General features: G+C 38.8%; 1 protein-coding gene across 3 annotated transcripts in view; it reads right to left on the reverse strand.

Moving 5' to 3' along the window:
* The window catches only part of UBE2H (ubiquitin conjugating enzyme E2 H), a 98138-nt gene that overhangs the window by 11990 nt on the left and 62879 nt on the right, over positions 1–23269 (reverse strand). For 2 of the 3 annotated variants that reach the window (XM_079932656.1, XM_079932655.1), the window contains exons 4-5: positions 13383–13422; positions 12023–12075 (exon numbers count right to left, since the gene is read on the reverse strand). In XM_079932656.1, the coding sequence (XP_079788782.1) occupies positions 12023–12075; positions 13383–13422 (93 nt within the window). Of the gene's footprint in view, positions 1–12022; positions 12076–13382; positions 13423–19314; positions 21259–23269 lie in introns of those variants that run through there. The other variant, XM_079932657.1, reaches the window with a different exon arrangement.

The following is a 23269-nucleotide window of genomic DNA, read 5'->3' on the forward strand; positions in this document are numbered from 1 at the left end:
CTAAGACCTGACATAGCCAAAAAAAAAAAAAGGAAAAATTAAAAGTAAATAAAAATTTTAAAAAAGTTATGTCAAAGCAAAAGGCTTGTATTTTCACACTTCAAATGACACTTTACTTTTTTTGCCTTTAAAAATAGTATTTGCATATAAATGTGTCCTTTCTACTTTTGCATATGTTTGAAACATTTAATAAAACATGGAAAGTCTGAAAAAAATTTTCCTCTCTTTACCCTTAAGTGGGTGGGTTATCAAGGCAATGGTAGAAAATGCTAAAAGGTAAGCAAATTAAGAAGAAAAGGGGTGTGAACCCCAAGTTTTACAAACTGAACATGATCCCAAAGCAGAGTTACAGTAACACTAATAATAGTAACAGTAATAGTAATGGCAGCAAGAGTTTACACTTACACAGCCCTTACTACAAGCCAGGCCCTGTAAACACTTTACATATACACTCTTTTTTTTTTTTTTTCCGGTACGCGGGCCTCTCCCGTTGCGGAGCACAGGCTCCAGACGCGCAGGCCCAGCGGCCATGGCTCACGGGCCCAGCCACTCTGCAGCACATGGGATCCTCCTGGACCAGGGCACGAACCCGCGCCCCCTGCATCGGCAGGCGGACTCCCAACCACTGCGCCACCAGGGAAGCCCCTATATACACTCTTAATTTCACTACAGCCAATGAGGTAGGTACCATTACTATCTCCATTTTGCATATGGGGAAAATGAGGCACAGAGAGGTTAGGTAACTTGTCCAAGGGGCTGGGTTTCAAACCTGGGCTTATGCACTACACTGCTTCTGTTAGTGGATGAAAGGAACACTGTCTCAACCATGATGGCAAAAGCTCCCCACATCTCTGCATCAAACTGTATACCCTCAGAAATGGCCACCCTCCTCCCCAAAGTTTCTCTTTCTCACATGTTCAAGGCCAACAGGATGGTCTCTAAGCAGAGAATGTTCAGGAGTAAACTGGGGACCTCTCCTGCCACATCAGCATTATTGGTGCTGCCCCCAAAAGATTAACAGCTGAATGTTCCTATCAAACAACAAAAAACTTGAAAAAAAATAAAGTGCAGGTTTTAAGTTCAGAAGCACTTCAGGACTTGAGAAATACTGCAGACAACATGTCTCATAACTAGGTGTTTCATGTGTTCCATGAAAAGATTTTATACCCCTCACCATTACTTTTAAGTTTTTCAAGCTACCAATAAGTGGCTTTGCCTATGTATTTGTTCCAAACAAATAAAAGAACCCTCAATTAAAAAAAAAAAAAAGAACCTTCAATTATTGGTTTCTCCTTTCCTGTGTCTACTGTCTTCCGACATCAACATACTTTTGATCCACTTTACAGATGTGCTGAGTCACACCTCTAAAACAGAAGAGCAGGAAAGGAAAAGTACGCAGCCCAGTTTTGGGTAAAGATGACAGCTTTTGAAGGCCAGGATGTTGTTGCCATGGCCATTTTAAAGCAGTAAAGTATTCCTGAAAGTGGCTAACAGAATGACTACCATTGAGAGGTTCCTCCCCAAAGAAACATCTCTCAAACATGCAGATGTGCACAAAATCTTCTTTCAAGATAAATATTCTAGCAGAAGAGACATAAACCATAAACCAAGAATGAAATAAAGATACTCATCTTTGGAAAAATCCATCATAATAAAAATTTTTCCCCCTAGAATTGTTAATAATATAAAACATCTATCAGTTCCAAAGTCTTTTAAAAAACACTGACCTTCCACTTTTTGGAAGGGAGAGAACCAGACATGGATCGCACAATCTAGAGATTACAGTCAGTGCCCCCATTACTGGATACCTTAATTTTTTTTTTTTTTGCGGTACGCGGGCCTCTCACTGTTGTGGCCTCTCCCATTGCAGAGCACAGGCTCCGGACGCGCAGGCTCAGCGGCCATGGCTCACGGGCCCAGCCGCTCCGCGGCATGTGGGATCTTCCCGGACCGGGGCACAAACCCGTGGTCCCCTGCACTGGCAGGCGGACTCTCAACCACTGCACCACCAGGGAAGCCCTGGATACCTTAATTTTTAAAGAAAGTCCCAAGAACCCTGATAAGTATGGTCTACCATGAGCAAACAGCTCTTACTTTTGCCTTGGACTAAATCAGCACTTACCAAAATGCAGTTCATTAGGACTGATTCTTCAACCTGATCTTACAGTATTAATGTTAACAATATTACAACACTCATAGTTCAGCTTAGGCACATAAACTAATGATTTATATCCATATTTAATTTTTAAAAACACTCAAATTATACTTATCTCTCATCAAAAGCAGCATTTACCCCACTCAGTCTACAGCAATGGTTCTTGGGCAAGTCTAGGTCCTGGTTGTTCGTCCATTAAAATTACCCACAGGGTTTTTCAAAATATGCATACCTACCCCAGGGCTTCTGATTTAGGATTGGTTAGCATCTGCATGTTTGTGATACGTGTGCAGAAATGCACTGCCTACTCTACACACTCCTAACCCCAGAGACCAAATGGGAAGAGCTATGTGCTTGTGGGTTCTCTAGCTCAAGAAAATGTTTAGGTCTTGACAGCTAAGCTGCTGAAGAGGCTCTAATTTAGTAGCCCTCCCTGACCCTTTCATTGTCCTTTTTCTGCACACTGCTGTCACCATCATTCACTCCAGGTGGAGGTATTCCAAACTATAGGTAGGAAAGCAGGTCTCTTCCTCTCTGCATCTCAATTTCTTCATCTGCAAAAAGAGAATACTGCAGCTCCTTACAAGAAGAAATACACATTTCTAAAAATGACTATAAAATAGGCTTCAAACTACATCAAAGGACTAAAATATTAATACAAATATGCCATCTTCTCAGAAGAAATTACAGCTACCTGTATCCCTCAAGGAATACTTATTAATAATTAAAATGAGTCACCCACACAAAAATGCACCAATTCTTTTTTTTTTTTGTCTGTGTCGGGTCTTCGTTGCTGTGCGCGGGCTTTCTCTAGTTGTGGCAAGCGGGGGGCTACTCTTCATTGCAGTGCGCGGGCTTCTCATTGCAGTGGCTTCTCTCATTGTGGAGCATGGGCTCTAGGCACGTGGGCTTCAGTAGTTGCGGCACTCGGGCTCAGTAGTTGTGGCTCGTGGGCTCTAGAACGCAGGCTCAGTAGTTGTGGCGCACGGGCTTAGTTGCTCCGTGGCATGTGGGATCTTCCCGGACCAGGGGTCGAACCCGTGTCCCCTGCATTGGCAGGCGGATTCTCAACCACTGTGCCATCAAGGACACCCTGCACCAATTCCTAAAGTAAAGCCACCCTACTCCAGGTGACTCACAAAAAGATGGGTACATGGCTTAAAAGAGAAGACACTCAGGAGGGGATGAATCACATATCTCATGTTTTATTCTTGGCTGTTTATGAACCAGTGACCATAAGTTATTTCTTCTTCCTCTATTTCCTTTGAACATTAAAATGGAAACCTTTGTAAAGCATACTGCTATCTTCAGGTTAAAACCCTGTGGATGCCAAAGCTTGATTTGGTCAGCCCCATCAGGAACCACAATTACCAAGCCAGCAGTCCTCTCAGAGACTTGAACTTGCATAATCTTTGTTTGTTTTTCAGATTTAACACCCCAAATGCTGTGACTCAGGAAACACCACCATGGTACAGCACAGTCACGGCCAGGTACCACCAGCCATCATAGCCCTTCTCCCTTCTCCAATGCCACCTATCCTTCCCCCCTTTTCTCACCCCACTCCTTGTTCCCCAGATGTCCGAGGCCCTGGGTTCCTTCTTTTTAAAGCCAAACAAACAAAAAACATACAAAAAAACTTGTTTGGAAAGACATCAGCCACTTGCTCAGCAATGTGAATTCTGTGGTCTTTGTAATACAGAGTGTATTTTATACTCTTACTCCAGGAAGCTCATCATCTCACAATTTTAAAGAAATAAGTCTATGCTGATAACTAGCAAATCCTTCTAATTGGTCCTTTACATTTCTGGTCTTAAACATGCCTAAAATTATTTCCCTGAGCACCTATTCCTTTCTCCTAAAACCTAGATCGACGGCTCCAAACCTCCGGAAGGACCTTGGTTAGGCCTTCCTCCTTTATTCCATGTACTCAGTCAATTTCCCAGACTCACTATTAATCCTAGTGAAATGCCTCTAGTTCCTCTTCTGTTTCCACTGGCATGTAACTACATCAAGCCCAATGTATCTTTCTAGACCTGGATTAGGACAACCATCTCTGGATGGCCTTCCAGCCTCCAAACTCTTACCTTTGGAAGCAGAGAACACTTCCTTAAAACACTCAGGTCATTGCCCATCAAGAGCAAGTTCCTTTTCTTTTCCTACAAAACTTCGTACTCCAGAAGCATGCTATCCAAACAAACTTACATTTTTCTGACCTTCTCCCTCCTGGAGGACTCCTGGCTTCCAAAGCTCAGAATCACTGAGTTAGCCATGACTCCTTAAGGTATTTAACTGTTTTGTAATTCAATAGGGAGCAGGGCTAAAAGGAGAGGAAGAAAGGAAAAGTCCTGCTCACAATCAGAGAGGTAAAAAGCTGGGTAAAAACCCACAAGAAGTAGATTCTAGTGAACCAGAACCAATGACTGCGACCTCCTCTTTCCATGGCTTTTGGCCATTATAGTTGAAGCTGATGGCTAAGTAAGTTGAGATCACCTGGGAATTAAAACCATGTTATCCGGGGCTTCCCTGGTGGCACAGTGGTTGAGAATCCGCCTGCCAATGCAGGGGACACAGGTTCGATCCCTGGTCCAAGAAGATCCCACATGCCGCGGAGCAACTCAGCTTGTGCGCCACAACTACTGAGCCTGTGCTCTAGAGCCCGTGAACCACAACTACTGAGCCCACGTGACACAACTACTGAAGCCTGTGCACCTAGAGCCCGTGCTCCATAACAAGAGAAGCCACCGCAATGAGAAGCCCGCGCACCGCAACAAAGAGTAGCCCCTGCTCTCCGCAACTAGAGAAAGCCCGCGCGCAGCAACCAAGACTCAACTCAGCCAAAAATACAATAATTTTAAAAAACCAAACAAACCCATGCTATCCTTGATTTGCTAGAGAAAATCATCAGCTGACCTTTCAAAATCCCATTGATTGACTTTGCTCATCTTATAAGGAACCGTAATTAATTCATCATATTGCTAAGCAAGCCATGAATTTATAGTTACATGTTCAAAATAAAAACAATCATAGAATTCCATTTCATTTGCTCAAGGTTTTTTTTTTTTTGTCCTTTTTTTTGGGGGGGGGTGGTATCTAACAATATGTATGAAAACACACTGACATATATGTGGTCAAAGTTTACAAGACTGAAAGAGGACAAATAAAATTTCCAGATTTCTTCAGGTTATCTAAGAATTTTGGGTTAATTAATAGATCTTTACTTTTCTACTCTTGTCAGCTCTTAAGAAGTTGCACTATTAATGATGAATTTGAGTCTTTTACTTTAATTTTCTTCTGCTTGTAGTCTGTGAATACTAAAAACAGTGAAATTCTACCCCCTAAAAGGAGGAGGAGCCAGAAACCTATACCTCTCTTCAGCTGGAGGATCAGCATTGCATATAGTCAAGCAGTTGTTATGTATGAAAGACTGAGTAAGCAGTGGGCCCTAAAAGGTGACAGACATCCCCTAGAGGAAAACCTCAATAAAGCCAATTAGGAGGAATGCCTTCAGATAGGCAGGTAGATTTGAAAAAAGAAATGGCCTTGAGATTAAATATTCTCTTACTAGCTGTTTGAGGGCACACATGTGGCAAGCTGAAGCAGACCACCACAAAGACTTGTGTGGTGCTGTGACACAGAACCAGCTGGCCACTGAATGCTAACATGCTTTAATGGAATAATACATACAGCAAACCAGTATCCCAGATGATACATTCAAGAATGTGTCCAATCACTTAACTGAGAGGGTCTTCTGTGTGGATAAAATATACAAAGGGTGTGAAACTCATTAGATGTACACGTGATCTCGTGTTAGTCCATGCGGATCTTTTAAAGATAGAATAAAGTCTCATGAAGAGGGTCATGCATGCAAAAAACAAAACTCTTCTCTCCTCACACCTCTTAAAAAAGAGAGAGAGCAATCAGCAGGAATTAATAAGAATCAGCAAACACTTGAAGAATTTTTGCAATATTCCTGAGAGATATACTTAATCTCACTACACTACCATTACACTTTTTTAAGTATTCCAAGCTAAAAATAGGTATTCCTGTTATATGTGGGAAAGAGCAATGTCAAAGACATAGGGTACTAATTAAAACTTGGTGGAATACCAGATATATCCTAACTGCCAGATCACCAGGTCACCAACCAGAGGTGTGTAGTTTTATAACACGGAACGTTTTAAAGCATTCCACTGTCTTAGAAAATCATCTTCCATCCATTGCCTAATTGCAACTCCCTCTCCACAATGTATTTAAACCGTAGAGATCTGCAGAAGGAAATGAATGCTACTACATAGATCAGAATGAAGAAAACAGACTTTTGTTCACCAAAAAACATTCCCCTTGTTGCCATGTCGATCTCAAAACACTTCCCACCTTACTTAGGTGTTCTTGAGAGGTCAATTCATCCTGGTTTAAACCTGGTATGACCCTGCTTACCTTAAAAGATTGCAAGCTAAAACACGGTAGTAGGATTTGTTATTACCCTTCTAGAAATGAGGGCAGTTAATGTATAATTAGCTAGTTGGGTATTCTTACAGTCATACTAAAATTCATTATTAAAGTTTTAAATTACTAGGCAATAATTTAGTTTGTCTTTAATGTCAGAAAAGAACAAGATAACTTCATGCAATTATAAGATAAATGACCATGCATGGGGAAAGACTTTACCTAGACACAGTGATCACAAGCAAATGAAGACAAAACAAATCCATAAAATCACAATGGAGCCCTGAAGCTACAGCCCCAAAGAAAGAAAAACATGGCTGTGGCTGTCTTTCAGGACCATAGCCTGGCTCATATCCCACGATCCACAAAGCCTGGACCACTCCATGGTTCTAATGCTGACTGTCAGTGAATGTGGTGTTTTTAACGAATTTCTGCTAGGTTGTTCAACCCAAGAAAGCCCCATTTTTCTATGTATAGCTAATTAAACTCCTGGGGCACATGCCAACACCAAATCTAAATATTTACAAGCAGACAAAGGAGGTGGATCATGGAGCTAGCATTGTGGAAACCATCAAATCCCAAACTCAGCATATTTCTTCTTTATCTACTACAGCTGACCTTTCTCCATAGTACTAGAAAGAAACTGCTCTACCTGGGTCTGTCTAGGAGACTCATAATGACATCCAGCTGTTCCAAAAGCAGGATGATGTTTGTGATTCCAGCATGGATGGATCAATACTGAGTTCTCAAGCCTGTTGAAACAGTGGTTGCTGGCCATTCAATCATCCATGCAGATAGATAAATGTATCTCTTATCTCTGCAACTATACTAAAATGTCTAGAAACATAGCTAGCAAGCACTCATGCAGCATAAAGCATTATTTTAAGATAAAGTTACCCTCAGCCAAAATTTGAGTTGTTTGGAAAGATTCACAGGCTACCTGACTGAAAAGAGGTATGTAATAACAATGTACTTCCAACATAAAAAGGCTTAAATTCATTTAGCCGCTTAAAATCATTAGGTTACAGCATAGTACTATTAAGTAAATTTATGATTTAAAATTTTTCTAAATGCCTAGTAAAAAGAAGCACTGTTTCTCCTAATTCTAATCCCAAAGTTCCTGAAGCATTCCTTTTGTTGTAGTCAAACTCATTTGTCTGTTACTGACCGCCCCCCCAAATGACTCTAGGGGAAATAATTTCCCAAATGTTGATTTTTCTCACCAGCAAAATAAGAGGACTATCCAGTCCATTGGCTAGCAACCCTAAAGGTGAGAATAAAATTATAAACTGCCCAATTTTATATGAAAATTGTCTTCTACATTACTTGTCCACAACTTAGTCCACAAATAAGTAATTTACCAAGTCAGTCGAGAAATGAGTAAAACGAAAGTCGGAGAGAGAAACACAATTTACGAGGGTCAAGTATGCATGGCTCAGAATGGCGGGAGGGAAACTGAAGCTGTACTGCAGTGAAGGTACCTGAGCTTCCAGGAGTGTGGGGTGAAAACACAACTATGGATAAAATATATTTGAGTAAAAAGGAAAACAGAAAACAAGCTACCTATGGCTTAATGAACTTTCCTTTCATCAGTCTTTAAAATTAGTTGTTTTTGAAATTGAAATCCAGATCCCCTTGGCTGAATTTTAAGTTTTCCAGAGCTTTTATCATTCCTGTCTGGAAGAGCACGAAGGGATGTAAAAAAAAAAAAAAAAAGATGCCATCATACAGGAAGCCAAAATGAATCAATTCTGTGATGGCATCTGCTACTTTCCTTTTAATGTCACAAAGAGTAACAATAGTAACTTCAAACTCAATAGATAGCTTCATATTGATGACAAGCTTCTTTACAAAATTAACCACTATAATATGCTCTCTTTCAAGATTAAATATAAAATTTTAAATTACTGGGTGATTAAACTACAATTATACCAATTTTGAGCTTCTGAATGAACAAACTGCATGTACACTTGGCAAAGGAAAACAGGAGGAGAACAGAGGCAAGGAGTCAAATGGGCTGCCAGAAATCAATTTTCTTTTGTGGAGTTGGTGAGGGGTGGTGGAGGAATAAACATAAACATTGTTTATTATCAGGTTATGATGAGTATAAATCTGAATTTCATCTGGGAATTGCTGTTATAATAAAAATATGTATATCTATTGCACAGTACATGCATGCCCTGGGGCAAAGGTAATTGCAGGAAATTTCACAAGTAACTCCCTGCTCCTTACCATATTATATAGTAGAGTTGAAACAAGTTTTGGTTACCAAGCTAAGCCTTTTGCTTTTCAGTTGAATATCTGTGTTAACTTGCCAACTTTCTCCTATTAGTTGTTTCGTATTAAGTTAGATTTGTTTTTGTCCTTTGAACTAAAATTCAAGAATCACAGCAGGAAATTGAGTGATTCAAAATTCACCAATGACGAAACTAACCTTCAATGCCGGAGGGTTTAGCAGCTTGTAATAAAAATTCAGTTTAGATCTCAAGATCAGATAAGTCTAAAAGAAACTTCAAGGTCATCTAAACCAACCCTTTCTACCAGTACTTTCATATAGATTGTATTTACCTGCTCCTAAATCTTTCCATGAAAGAAATGTTGAATTTTCTTGAGGAATAGTTTGGACTTGAGAAAAATGTCAAAACAGTTTTCCCATGCTGAGTATAATTTTGACTATACTATAAAAATATTTTCTTCCTGCTTTCCTACACTTACCTGTTAGTGTGTTCATGTTCTTGTATTATGGAACACTTAGTGGTAACTTGTACACATGTAATACAGAAATCAAAATTCACTTTCATCAATGTGGTTTAATTCTTGTTACTTACTAAATGCTTTGCAAGGTAATACAAGAACATATTCTAACATTTTATAGATGTGATGAAACCTTAGTCACGTTGGCCTGTTGCTTGAAAGTCTATTCTGAACCTCATACACCTGCTGGCAGGAATGTTAACATGGTACCACCTGGGAAAATAGTTCCTCAAATGGTTAAACAAAGTCACCATATCTCCGAGCAATTCTACCCCCAGGTACATACCCAAGAGAAATGAAAACATATGTCCACAGAGAAACCTGTGCACAAATATTTATAGAGGCATTATTCATAATAGCTAAATGGTGTAAACAACCCAAATGTCTATCATCTGACAAATAAAAATGATATCTGTAGACCAGAGTATTATTTGGCCATAAAAAGGAATGAAGTACTGATACATGCTACAACATAGATGAATCTTGAAAACATTATATGAAGTAAAAAAGTTAGTTACAAAACACCACATATCGTATAATTCCATTTACAAGAAATGTCCAGAATAGGCAAATCTACACAAACAACAAGAAGGTTGGTTATTGCCTAGGGCTGGGGGATGGGGCTGGGAAATGAGGGGATGATAGCTAAAGGGTACAGGGTTTCCTTTTGAGGTAATAAAAATATTCTATGATAAAAATGTGGGAATGGTTGTAAATAACTGTGAATATACTAAAAACTATCATCAAATTACACTCTTTAAATGGGTGTATTTTATGTATGTGAGTTATAATTCAATAAAACTGTTATTTAAAAAAAATCTGTTCTGAGATGTGAGGTACTTGACAATCAGCAAACCTCTTCCACAAAGCTCTTCTGGTCAGTAGTAAAAGAATTAGTTAAACTAAAGTCCAATTTACTTTATTGTCATTGGAACCAGCTTGCAGCATTTAGTTATGTATATTTCTACAATGTGAATGCAGTTTAAGAAAATACATTATTACATCAGATATTCCAGGCAACCTGCCACAAGACATTTTTACCGAAAAACCATCTTAAAAGGAATCCCTTTAACCAACCTCAGTGTATATGTCCTTTCTTGTTGCCTCATCTCCTTATAAGCTGCTGTTTCCCTAAAACTCTCATGTTAAACAGTACTGGGCATGATTAATTCACTTATTAATTCAACAAATATGTGAACCCTCATTGTACATGGGCTACTGCTTTAGGCACTTGTACATATGTACACGCACACATGCACGCATGCGCACACATGAGACAAAGTCCCTGATCTTGTGGAGCTTACAATCTGACAGGACAAGATAAACAATAAATAAATTTTAAGGTTTTTAAAGAGGGTGCTGTGCTATGGAGGGGCGTTATTTCAGATCAAGTGGCCAGGAAATGAGGCTTCTCTAAGGAAGCATGTTTGAGATGATAAAAGAAGGTGCCAGCTACACAAAGATCAGGGAGGATAACTCCAGGCAGAGGAAATAACTCTTGAAGGAATTAGGAGGAGGAAAAAAAAAAAAAAAGGATTAACTGTGTGCTGCTGGTGACCAACCTCTGTGATTCTTATCACCATCCTAGTACAAACAAGGTGACTTGCAGATGGTGGCTGGAATAAGGGGTCTTATGTACCTTAAGACCGCTAAAAGGTCTCACAACTCTCCAACAAGGGGAGGCCGTCTCTAGGTAACCCCAGCCTGAAGTGATCTTTCCCGCTCTGCACCTCTCAGCAAGTGTTTGTTGTCTGTACCACTCATTCTTACAAACACATTGGTGCGAGGCACCGTGCTAGGAGTGCCAGGACTTAAACACAAATCAGACCAGCACCCTGACAGCCCTTAGGGCAGGAGATAATCCAGTAGCACAGAAAATGTAGGCACAGACAACAAACACAAGGTAGAAAGTAAAAGCAGGCCACAAAAAAAGAGCTATAAAATTTAGGCATGTCCAGAGATTACTTCCAGCTGGAGCATCAGGGGAAGCTTCACGAGGTGGGTGCACGAGAAGAGGGAGAGTCTGTGAAGCCTGAGAACTTGGACATGTGGGGAGAACAGATTGATTTGTTGTATCCCTAATAAACTTTAAATATATTTAAAAATACTTTTAGCTCCCCAAGCAAGTTACAAGGCCTGATAAGGCTTCTCTCTCTCTGTGATCTCAATTTACATGCTGATTCACTGTAAGAGATCATATGTCAATTTCAGCACTGAAGGTAAGGCTAAATTATTCTTTGCTTCATAACAAAGTTTTCACCTTTGAAACAGATGATGATCCCCCAAACCTCTTAATACACCATCTCATTTCAAAGGGACATTCCTAAGAGTTTTTCCAAAACTAAAAGGCATTACAGATAAACATGTATACAATGTGCTTCAGAATAACACATATATAAAATGTCTGCGTATGTATTTGTGTGTCTGCATATGTGTAACACTGTACATTAATTTCAGAATCTTACAAGATAATTTCAAACTTCCACTGCTAAACCAAAGTCTGTACTCATGAGAAAACGTTTTTTTCACTGATTAAACTTTCCCACCGGCTTTCAAAATCCTTTCCCATTCCCAACAAAACATTTTAAACCAGAGAAGAAAATCCAAACAACATTTTTTTAGGCAGTGTCTCAACATCTCTAAAAAATATTCCATGGCCAAACTCACCATACAGAGCTGTCCAAGTTTGATTAATTACATCTAGACACACAGTTCCTGACCTGAAACAGATGGAAAGAATGGCATTTTTAAAAAAATTACAAAGTTAGCTGCATGTATTTGGCAACTAGTTTAATCATCAGGAAAAATATTTTTAATAGATTAAAAAAAAAAACCAAAGAATCCCAATTGGGGAAAACATGATGAGGAGCAGAATATACACAAAGTCTTGTGTCTACTTACAGATTGAAAGGGAAAACCAGTAACTATACAATGGAGAAACCAGACAACACCTTAACCATGTGATGAGAATTACCATTGGTTATCAGGGCAGACAAACTTGTGTGCCTCCAAAAAGGATACCCTGAGGAGGACACAATCTCACTTTTTGGTTTTCTGGCCTTAAGAGCATACTCTGAACCTAATTATAAGAAAAAATCAGACAAACCCAAACTAAGGGACAGTATGAAATAACTGGTCTTTATTCCTTAAAAATGTCAATTTTATAAAAAGCTGAGGAATGGTTTCAGATTGAAGTAGTTTAAAGAAACATGACAACTAAATGCAGTAGATGATACTGGACTGGATCCTTTAATGAATGAAAAAAAAAAGTGCTAAAAAGTCCATTACCAGAATATGGCAGTAGATGAAAAAGTACTGCATTAATATGTAATTCCTGAATCTGACAACTATACTGCAGTTACATAAGAGAACATCCTTGTTAAGATGACTGATACATGAAAGTATTAAAGGACCATGGGGCATGATGTATATATGTACATACAACCCCTCAGAGTTCAGAATACTTCATATGTATGCACGTGTGTGCGTGTGTGTAATATCAAAATTTAGTGCCATGACAAGGAAAAACTGCAGGACAAATAGTATTCTAAATAGCACTGGAAGTATAAAATAGGAGGCACTGATATCACATTTTAAAATATCACTAATAAAATATTATAAGGAAAGAAAGGGATAATTAAGATTCATTAACTGTTTGCTTTACTCTCAAGGACTGAGAAATACTTTAAGGGCTGAAAATAATATAATCTGTACACTGAAGACAGATCTCTGGACAGTGTCTATACAAAGAAAACAGAGATATGGAATATTACAAATGTTAGCTGGATATCAAGGGAAATGAAAGACCCATTCATGACAGTGGAAAAAACCAAGCAGTCCAATAGTGGATCCTGAACTAAGGTGGAATATCGTAGTCCTGGATTCTATAATGGAAGTGACCATTCTTACAGTCCTATCTGTTGTTAAAATCCAAAAAGATAATTGAGGTTTTTTTAATAACAGAGAGATGAACTCTAACCAAGAGCAGCTGCTGCTAAGATTTAAACATTTTTAAACAGTTACTTACGCTTCATCAATGTTGGGATGGAAAATTTTATTCATGAATCCTGTAAAAAGAGATGTTAATTAGCAGCAAAAAGTATCCAGAGAACAATTAGTTTAAAAGTATTTCAGTACGGAAACAATTTCAGTATTAGGATAACTCATTACTTTCAATCTTAGATCTTTGGTTACCGGTAAGACTATATTCTCCTGAATGTGCCAATTACTTAAAATACATCAGAATTCTACTAATCAAATGAGCAAACTCTGAGAGCAATGCAGCTTCTAATACAAAATAATCATTACAAGAAATTATTTTCTGAGCTATGAAGGTACTTGCCAAGAAAATTTATAGTACTAAATGGTTTATAACTAGTGCCATGATAAAAGTTAAGAAAGCTACTCTGACTTTCCTCCCCAAAGTTTTATTGTTCAATCACTAAATGTGGAGGTTCTGCATTTGAACTTCTCCTTCCGAAGCTCAGTTACTCGTATCATTGTGCTACACCGTGTGCGGAACATGAATGAAGCTGCTGAAATGCTAAAGGAGTACTGCTTCCAAACCGCAAAGGATTTCATAAGAACAGTGACCAAAGTATTTCCTTTAACTTTAGTCTACTCATTCCAGGAAACCCAGTTTTGATTAAAATTGGGGCAACCAAGAAATTAGGCAAGGTGTTTAAAAAAATTCTGTAAGATGGCTGTTATCTGTCAGGGATTCAAATTTTTTGATTTATTCCTAGAAAAACAAGTATGTATAGACTTTTAAACAAATATATTGATATTTAAATTCCAAAAAGAAATTATTTTCTAACTCAAAACCAGTGAGTTAATCAGTTTGTATACAAGCAAATGACAGTATTCTAAAGCAGAGATCCACTGTCAAAGCCCTCATTTTGTCATCCTTATCGCCTTACTTCCTTTTTTAAATTTAATTTTATTTATTTATTTTTTGGCCGTGCCACACGGCATGTGGGATCTTAGTTCCCTGACTAGGGACTGAACCCGTGCCCCCTGTGATGCAAGCACAGAGTCTTAAGCACTGGACCGCCAGGGAAGTCCCCTTACTTCCTTTTTAGACTTCCTTATTCCGTACCCTCCTTTCAATAAATTGAAGTTCCTTATTAAGTGGCTATCACCACGTCCCAATCCCACCCTCCCTCACCCCACCCCCACCTTACATGTTCTCTTTCATTCATTCAAAATATATCTGGTCAACATCTATGTGTCAGGCACTGTGCTTATTTAGGGTACAAAACCAAATAAAGACAGTACTCTATTCTCGAGGAGGTCACTGGAGCAATGGACAAGACACACAAAGAAATAATGCAGTGTGCAAAAAGAGGCGACAGGGGGCTTCCCTGGTGGCGCAGTGGTTGAGAATCTGCCTGCTAATGCAGGGGACAAGGGTTTGAGCCCTGGTCTGGGAAGATCCCACATGCTGCGGAGCAACTAGGCCCGTGAGCCACAACTACTGAGCCTGCGCGTCTGGAACGTCTGCTCCACAAGAAGAGAGGCCGCAATAGTGAGAGGTCTGCGCATCACGATGAAGAGTGGCCACCGCTTGCCACAACGAGAGAAAGCCCTCGCACAGAAATGAAGACCCAACACAGCCAAAAAAAAAAAAAAAAAGCCAAGCATTTGAAGCCCTTTAAAAAAAAAAGAGGTGACAGGGGAAGCATGTATGAGGAGAGGAAGATGTCAGGAAAGATGCAGACAAGTGGCATCAAAGGAAGATCCTCAAGGATGAGGTGTGACAGAGGTCATCTCCAAAAAGCTAAGAAACTTCTCTAGACTTAGAAAACGGGATGAGACTATATGAAATCCCAGACATTCCAATCCTCACGTGCTCTAGCCACTCCAAGTACTAATCATGCTTCCAATTTTTGTTTTTTAATCTTTTGTGTTGAAATAGCTTAATGTTTTATTTATTACTATCAAGAGAGCCCATGCAATGTTTAAATGACTCTGATGCAAAAAGATTTGTGTCCAATTACCATTTCACATTCATTTTTCATTCAAGATGTTTCAAAGTCTAGATGTACAAGGTATGTGTTTATGAGGCGATTATACTAAGCCAATTGAAATGTTCATGCCTTAATGTTGAGAAAAAAAAGAAGAATAAAAATTCTATCGAACCTCAGAAAAACACTAATACATGTGTCCAAGAAGGCCTACGAGGATATCTGTTGCAGCAGTGTTTATAAAAGCCAAGAACCAAGTTCAACTCCATCAACAAGGGATGGGAGAGACTGTAGTACATCCTTATACTGGGAGTCCTATACAGCCAAGGTAGTGCACTAGGTCAGTATGTATAGAGCCAAAGCTGAGGGGAAACAAAAAAGTTGCAGGATGATATATTTACAGCATGACACCATTTACATAAACTAAAACAAAGCAACACTACATATTCTCTATGGTAACGAGTACAGAAAACTGTATTGGACCAACATATACCAAATTTATAAGAGTATTTTAGTGAGGGTGCAGGGTCAAGGTCATGGTGGGAATAGGTAACAGAATGAGGAATGGTGATTAAAGATGAATTTATCTGTAAAACTATATTCCTTTAAAAAAGAGCTAGCTCTTGCTTCGGCAGCTCACATACTAAAAAGATATATGTGCTTGTATATTATTTGCCCTGGTATTTTAAAAAGTGTGCACATAGATAAAAAACTGGTAACAAATATGTACAAATATCAACAGTGCTTAGTTCTTAGTGGTGGGGATATTTTCTCCGTTATCCTTTTTAAACCAGCCCCACCCCATACCAGAAGTAGGATCGCAGCAATGGAAATGGGTTAGAAGGAATGAAGCTTCAGAAAACTAAAAAGAGAATCATCATATGATCCAGCAATCCCACTCCTGAGCATACACCCAGACAAAACTATAATTCAAAAAGATACATGCACCCTTATGTTCACAGCAGCACTATTCACAAGACATGGCAACAACCTAAATGTCCACCGACAGATGAATGAATAAAGATGTAGTACATATATACAATAGACTACTACTCAGCCATAAAAAAGAACAAAATAATGCCATTTGCATCAATGTGAATGCAACTAGAGATTATCATACTAAGTGAAGTAAGTCTGAAAGAAAGAATACAATACAAATGAACCCATCTACGAAGCAGAAACAGAATCATGGATGTAGAGAACAAGCTGGTGGCTGCCGAGGGGGTTGGGGGAGGGATGGAGTGGGAGGTTGGGGTGAGCAGATGTAAGCTATTACATACAGGATGGATAAACAACAAGGTCCTACTGTATAGCACAGGGAACTATAGTCAATATCCTATGATAAACCATAATGGAAAAGAATATGAAAAAAGAATGTATATACGTATAACTCAATCACTTTGCTGTAGAGCAGAAATTAACACAACACTGTAAATCAACTATACTTCAACAAAAAATTAAAAAAATAAAAGAATGAAGCTTCAATAATTTGATGTCACAGGGAACCTCAAAGGTATAAGTCAAGGAAATAGCTATGGTGAAAAAAGCTTTAAATGTTTATCAAAACTGTCTCTGAAAGATTAAGGTTCCTGCCTCCCTCCTTGTACAAGGTCTGGAGATTACATTTGGAATCAATATAGTTTCCACACTGTTTTCAATTTAATCTAGATTTTGGCTTGGTTGAGTCCAAGACTATATAAGAAAGAGGGCCAAAACGGGCTTAGTAAACATATTCTTTAGTAATAAATGGGTTGGAGCCCAGTCCCCAGTGCCCCTGATAAATATAAAACCCCATCTGAGCTCTGAGGTGGAGAGCAGAATCGGACTGGAAAGAGAAAAGTACTAATAGGGATTTGGCTTCTAGTCCCAACTCTGCTATTAACTGCAGGCCTTGATCAGGTCACTATACTTCTGTGGGTCTGCTTCTTTACCTGCAAAGAGAAACAGCTGGGCTACATGACCTCCAAAACCTCCACTCTTATTCTGTCTGTAAAAGGACCATCAGCTCTAAAATCTGGGATTTAATAACAATGGCCAGACCTCTGAGAACAGAGGACTTAAGGGGAAATGGCCAATGGTTAAGTCCATAAAGGAAATTAATTCTGTGAGGCACATTTTTAGGTACATAAGTATTCTGGAGAATATAATACAAAGTTACTAACATGCTAAAATACCACAAAGAGACACAAAATCCACTGACTATTCCAAAGTAGGCAGAAATGGAGTTTATAAACTTGCCATTGAGCAACAAGCACAACCAGACCATTTCTACTAAAAAACAATTTCCACACTACAATCATCTCTTCCTATACCAGGCTTTTTCTATTGTTAGAAAAATACCCAACGCAAATAAATGGAAAGGGGTAGATTTATCTATATCTGTGTGTGTGTGTGTGTGTATATATATATATATATATATATATATATATATATATATATCTCCTTTAAATTTGTCCTTGGACAAGCTGTGGGCAGCATTTCTGGCAAAGCTATTTACATTCTGGATAATGATGGCAACAATGGAACTTCTGCACAAGGAGGGGAGGAGAGAAAGAACAGGCTAGGAATTCAGAGAAGGAACATTCTCAGGACTGAGTGTGTTTGCCCTGGCATGTTTTCCTTCCTTTTGGCAATGCTATCACCACATTAATGAATTTGTCTGCAACAAGAGAATTTTCCCAACACTTGTTTCCATTTGACCAGGAACTATTTTGAAGATATTTTAAGAGAACATATTTTGAAAACTGCTTTTATGGAAACATGATAAGTGGAAGCAGCAAGTCACATTTAATCCATATGATTTAAGATTTTATTCACTACCAGACATTTTCTAATGATAACATTTCAGTGATTTGATCAGATAAAATTCAGAACTCCTTTGTTTAAATTTTTTGGACAATTATTCTCTGGCATGGATCAAGCATTTATAAAAAAGGGGGACAACAGGTACAAAGGTTTAGCTAAAAATCTTACCACCTCTGTCCTCTGTCTTATCAGAAGGGAATCAGGAGATTTATAATTCTGGAGGAGGAATCCAAACCATGCTTAGTTGATGAAAAACTACATATCTTAGAAAACAAAAGCACAGATTATTAAAATAGAAAAATATGCCATGCTTTTGCTTGTTCCACTCCAATACTCAATTGCTCTAGAATAACAAATCTCTTGACCCATAGGCTAATAAAGAGAGAAAGTAAATAACGCTGTGCCGAGTCATGCTGAAAACTGTTTTTTATTTCAGACTGTTTCTGTGTCCAATCCCAGGAGGGGATCTATACAAAGTTGTACACTTTCGAATAACTGATATTGGGGTCAATATGTACATGAAAGAGGCAAAAAATAATTATACTTCTGTCTTTGTTCCATTTACAAGTGGGGATATTTTTAGTGATCAAATTTGTGGATACAACGAAATACCTAAGGGCCAGTCATCTATCCAGAAATTTCATCCAGAATAATCTTGAAGAAATGAGGTCAAACAAGGTGACACATGAAACAAGGTAAATCCACCCTAAGGTAATAGGGTGAAAAGCACAAAAGGCAAAAATGAAAACTTTATCCCAGAGATAAAATGAACCTGGACTGCAGATGGTTGAGGCAGCTGTGGTTGATATGATTTAATTATAAGCTTATGAATTCCTGTGAGAAAACAGTAAATAAATATATTTAATTACTCTGATATTCTATCTTCAGGACAAATACCCACATAAAGTAGACCATTCAGAATGAAACTGATTAATTCTCTATTTTTAAAGTAGATATAATTATTTAAAATATATTTATTAAAGATTAAATCCTATCTCTCCTAGAAGTATCTCAGACTATAAATTTTTTAAGGGCAATAACTTGGATCTCGATTCCAAGCATGCAGGAGGTGATCAGAGTTAGGGTGTTCCAGATAAAAAAGGGGTGGGGATGCTGCCAGCTTCACTGGTGACAGCTATACTGCCAGCTTTGTGCATTAGTGCACTCTCAGATAGATTTTCATCTTACCTCAGACAGCCAGGCCCAGCCCGTGGCAGCCTGCACCCAGGCAGAAGTCTCTTCCGAGAGCTGAGCCTTTCCTACTCAGGAGAGATGGACCTGGGCCGGTCTCTTCTTGGGTGAGGAACCAAGCAAGGAGCTCACTCTCATTGCCCTGTGTCATGGGAACTTCTGAACTGATCCTGTGTGTGTTCAGGAGATCTAAACTCAACAAGGGGTCCTCTTTTCTGTTTCTTCCTTTCTCTCTGATAATATGGAGTCTGAGGAATGGGCTGGATGGATAAGAAAAGTTCATTTATTCATTTATAACTAAGAAAAGGTGAAGTGTTATCCTTCAACAGTGTAACTCTTCTACCAACCTAGCAGATTACCAAAGCCTGCAGCCTTAAATCTACTCTCCTGCACATCCAATTTTGGAAGACTGTAATCTCTTTCCTATCTCCATAGTTTATCTTTCTCTCTCCTGGTCATTCATATAACCACACTGTCTGAATCAGGCAGGATTTATTTTCATGGTCAGAGGCAGCAGAGTATGGACAGAACACACTGGACTTGAAATTTCGAGACCTAATTTCAAGTCTCTGCCACTGTTACTACACAAAGTCGTGGTTAAAAGATCAGGCTCCAGTCAGACTGCCTAAGTTCCACTTAGACCTACTGTATCTCTTTGCCTTTCTGTCTCCTTATTCATAAAGCTGGGTTAAATAATGGTATCCACATATCACAGGACTGTCACCAAGATTTAAGGAATATATATGCACAGCATGTGACCAGTAACTCATGAGCTCAGGCAAGTAATTTCATCTCACTTTTCTCATCCTAAAAATGAAAATATCTGCCCCTACATATCCATCTCTTAATCCTTTAGCAATTGTCAAGAGCATTAGAAGGTATTTTGATTATGGGATATTAGTTTTTTTTTTAATAACCCTATCACACTGGAAATGGCAAATACAGTTACTCTAATATTTACTATTAAAAAGATTGTTCTGATTGTATTTGGCATATGGAAAAAACACTGGACTGGAAGCTAGAAGGCAGACTCTGCAACTAATTAGTAATAATATATCTCCGCCTTCCTGAGTCTCATTTTTACAATCCTTCAAATAACGGAACAGGATGATATAATCTCCAAAGTTCCTTCTAGCAATATGGTTTTCACCAACACCAAGAATATGAACAAATCTTGAACTGTGTGAACAAGCTTTTCCAAGGGAACTAAGATATTACTCTTATTTGTTTTTAAAAGAATTTCAGTTTAACTAAAGAAAAATGAAGCTAAGAATATGTTTTCATTATAACACCAATCCTAAAGGGAAAATGAATTTTATGCCCAGAAGATGTCAGAATAACCAACCAGCTCAAAAGCTAGAGGAACTAAAGTTCAAGTAGGAACTAACCTAAACAGCAAGTTAGGTGGAACTTTTATACAGCAAATGGGAAGATTATATAATAATGAATTGCCAAAGGCAGAATTAAAACTGACATAAGCCAGCTTCAAGAAGGAAATGCACAAACCTTCTCACAGAAGCAAGCATGTGCAAAAGCGAGGTTACCCCTTAGAGGTGGCCTGGGGAAGGGAAATCAAAGCCGACTATTATTTTTACTCTGGCTATACAGCAAGATGAAGCTGAATAAATTTAGATATTACAAACTGCTAACAACAGGTTTTTCATTGACAGGGCCAATGTGACTACTGACTTCTTCCATCATTGAGAACTTCAGCACCTAAGCCAAGTCTCTCCCCCACCAACTCCTGTCATTTTTAGTGACATTATTACCTACATAGACCACCCTCCTCACACCCTGGGGCCTCTCAGTTCTCTAAGCTTCTTCTTAATGATCTTTCCTCAGTTCTATCTCATTCACACTCCCAGGACATGCCTTGAAGTCTGGCATCCCTACAAATAGCTTCACTTCCAAAATCACAAATTCAGACATACCCTCTCCCACTACGGTCTCCTATCCTTGTCAAAGAGCTTCCCACCCCATGAACAATTCTTTCACCTGTGAACTCTAATCCACTCACCCTCCCTCTTTATTCCTACCTACCACCCTCTTATTTTCATGTCTTCCCCTAACTAGGTTTAAGAGTTATCACCATCATCACTCTCTGGCAATTCTCTGCAAATCCCCTGCCCTCTCCCCTCCAAAATACCCATCTACAACTGGAGAAAACCAATCATTCACAATTCTTGGACTTGAGGATGTCTCTAAATAGGCATTCACTCATTATTCACTAACTCACTCAACAGATATTCTTCTGCAGAACAGGCAATGTATAAAGCCTGGAGGTGGGGAGACGGATTTTTAGTAAAACAGACCCAGGAACTGCCTTCATGGAGTTTATATCTATTGGGTTGGCAGGGAGGAGAGATGTAAGTAAACAAATGTATCAATTTTAAAAAGTATGCTCTATAACAACTTTTGTGGATTCAACATCCCCTATAATTTTCCTCTCTTCTTTCTCTAGTAGCTTGCTCCCCCATTCTCCAATGACTTGGACATTTTACCATTATTCTGCAAATCTCCCATTCCCTTTGCCCCTCCATTTCTCACTTTGACTTAATAGCCCTGCCCATTTTTTTTGGAAAATGGGTGCCAATTGGCAGGATCCCTCATCATCCCCAACAAAATCCAGCCGCCCACATGCTAATTTTTCCTGCCTCAACAGCTTGCTCAAATGTTCATGTTCATGGTCTTCTCAAGCACCAGTCTTCTATTTGTGTTCTGATCTTGTCCCTTGCTACAGTGTCAAAGGCATTGCTCCTTTAATTCTCCTCCTGACGTCCAACATCACCAAGCTTTCCCTCTCTTCTAGACAACTCCCTGCAAGAAGCAAAATCTCCTATTCAAGAAATAAAAAGTAAAGCCTTCCTTTTATCTTCCTCTAGGTAACAGCCTCATTTGTATGCTTTCCTCTATATAGATAGGTTTCTTCAAGTAATGTGTATCTATTGGGTTGGCCAAAAAGTTCATTCGGTTAGTGAATAATTGTTCAATAAAAGTATTGGTGAAAATAAAAAATGTGTCTTTTATTTTTACTTAAAACCGAACAAATTTTTTGGCCAACCCAATACACCAGAGTTTTCAACCTTGGCACCTTGATCCAAACCACCAGTATCTCTACTCTTTCCCCACAACAGCAGAGTGATCACTGAACCTGTTTAAAACGTTGCAATGATTTTTTTTCCATTACATTAAGAATATAACTCAACCATTTAACCTGGCCAGCGAAGCTCTTCAGGACCTCGCCCTGCCTACCACCTGGACCGCTTCTCATATCTCACACTCTCGACCCAGCCTCCCAGCCTCATCTCTCTTCCCTGAGCATGCAAAGCTCCTGCCTCGGGGTCTTTGTCTTCACAATTTCTTCTGCCTAAAATGCTCTCAATCCCTGACCTTGGAGGATCAGGGCTGGCTTTTTTCCCCTTTTCATTTAAACCTCAGCTTAAATTTACTTTGTCAGAGAAGCCCTTCCTGAATACCTAATCTAAGATAGCTATCATGTCAATTCTATCACATCAGTTCTCTGCATAAAGCTATCAGACATTTAAAATTTTGTTTTATCTCCCCCTCCCATCATCACAAAAGGATTTAAGGGTGAAGGGAGCAATTTGTTCACTTTTGTATCCCTAGCACCTAGAATAATGCCCTGCACACAGCTGGTATCTGATAAATTTGTGGAGCTGATTAGAAGACATGATGCAAGATGTATCCATTTTATGAGAAAGCAGGTTGTGCCTCAGCTGCTAGACATAATCTTTTCAAAAATCTATCCTGAAAAATCTCGTTTTCAGAACTCCAGTAAAAGGAGAGCTTTTAACAATGGCTTACATTCTCATAGCATTATCTAAAAAAATTTTTTTAGGAAACTTTTCTACTAGAATGTAACTGAAACAGGAACTAAATTCAAACCCAAGGTTGCAAAAGTAGAGAAGTATATAGGTGATCTTAATGGAAT

The sequence above is a fragment of the Stenella coeruleoalba genome, assembly GCF_951394435.1.
Source record: "Stenella coeruleoalba genome assembly, chromosome: 9".
NCBI lineage: Eukaryota > Metazoa > Chordata > Mammalia > Artiodactyla > Delphinidae > Stenella > Stenella coeruleoalba.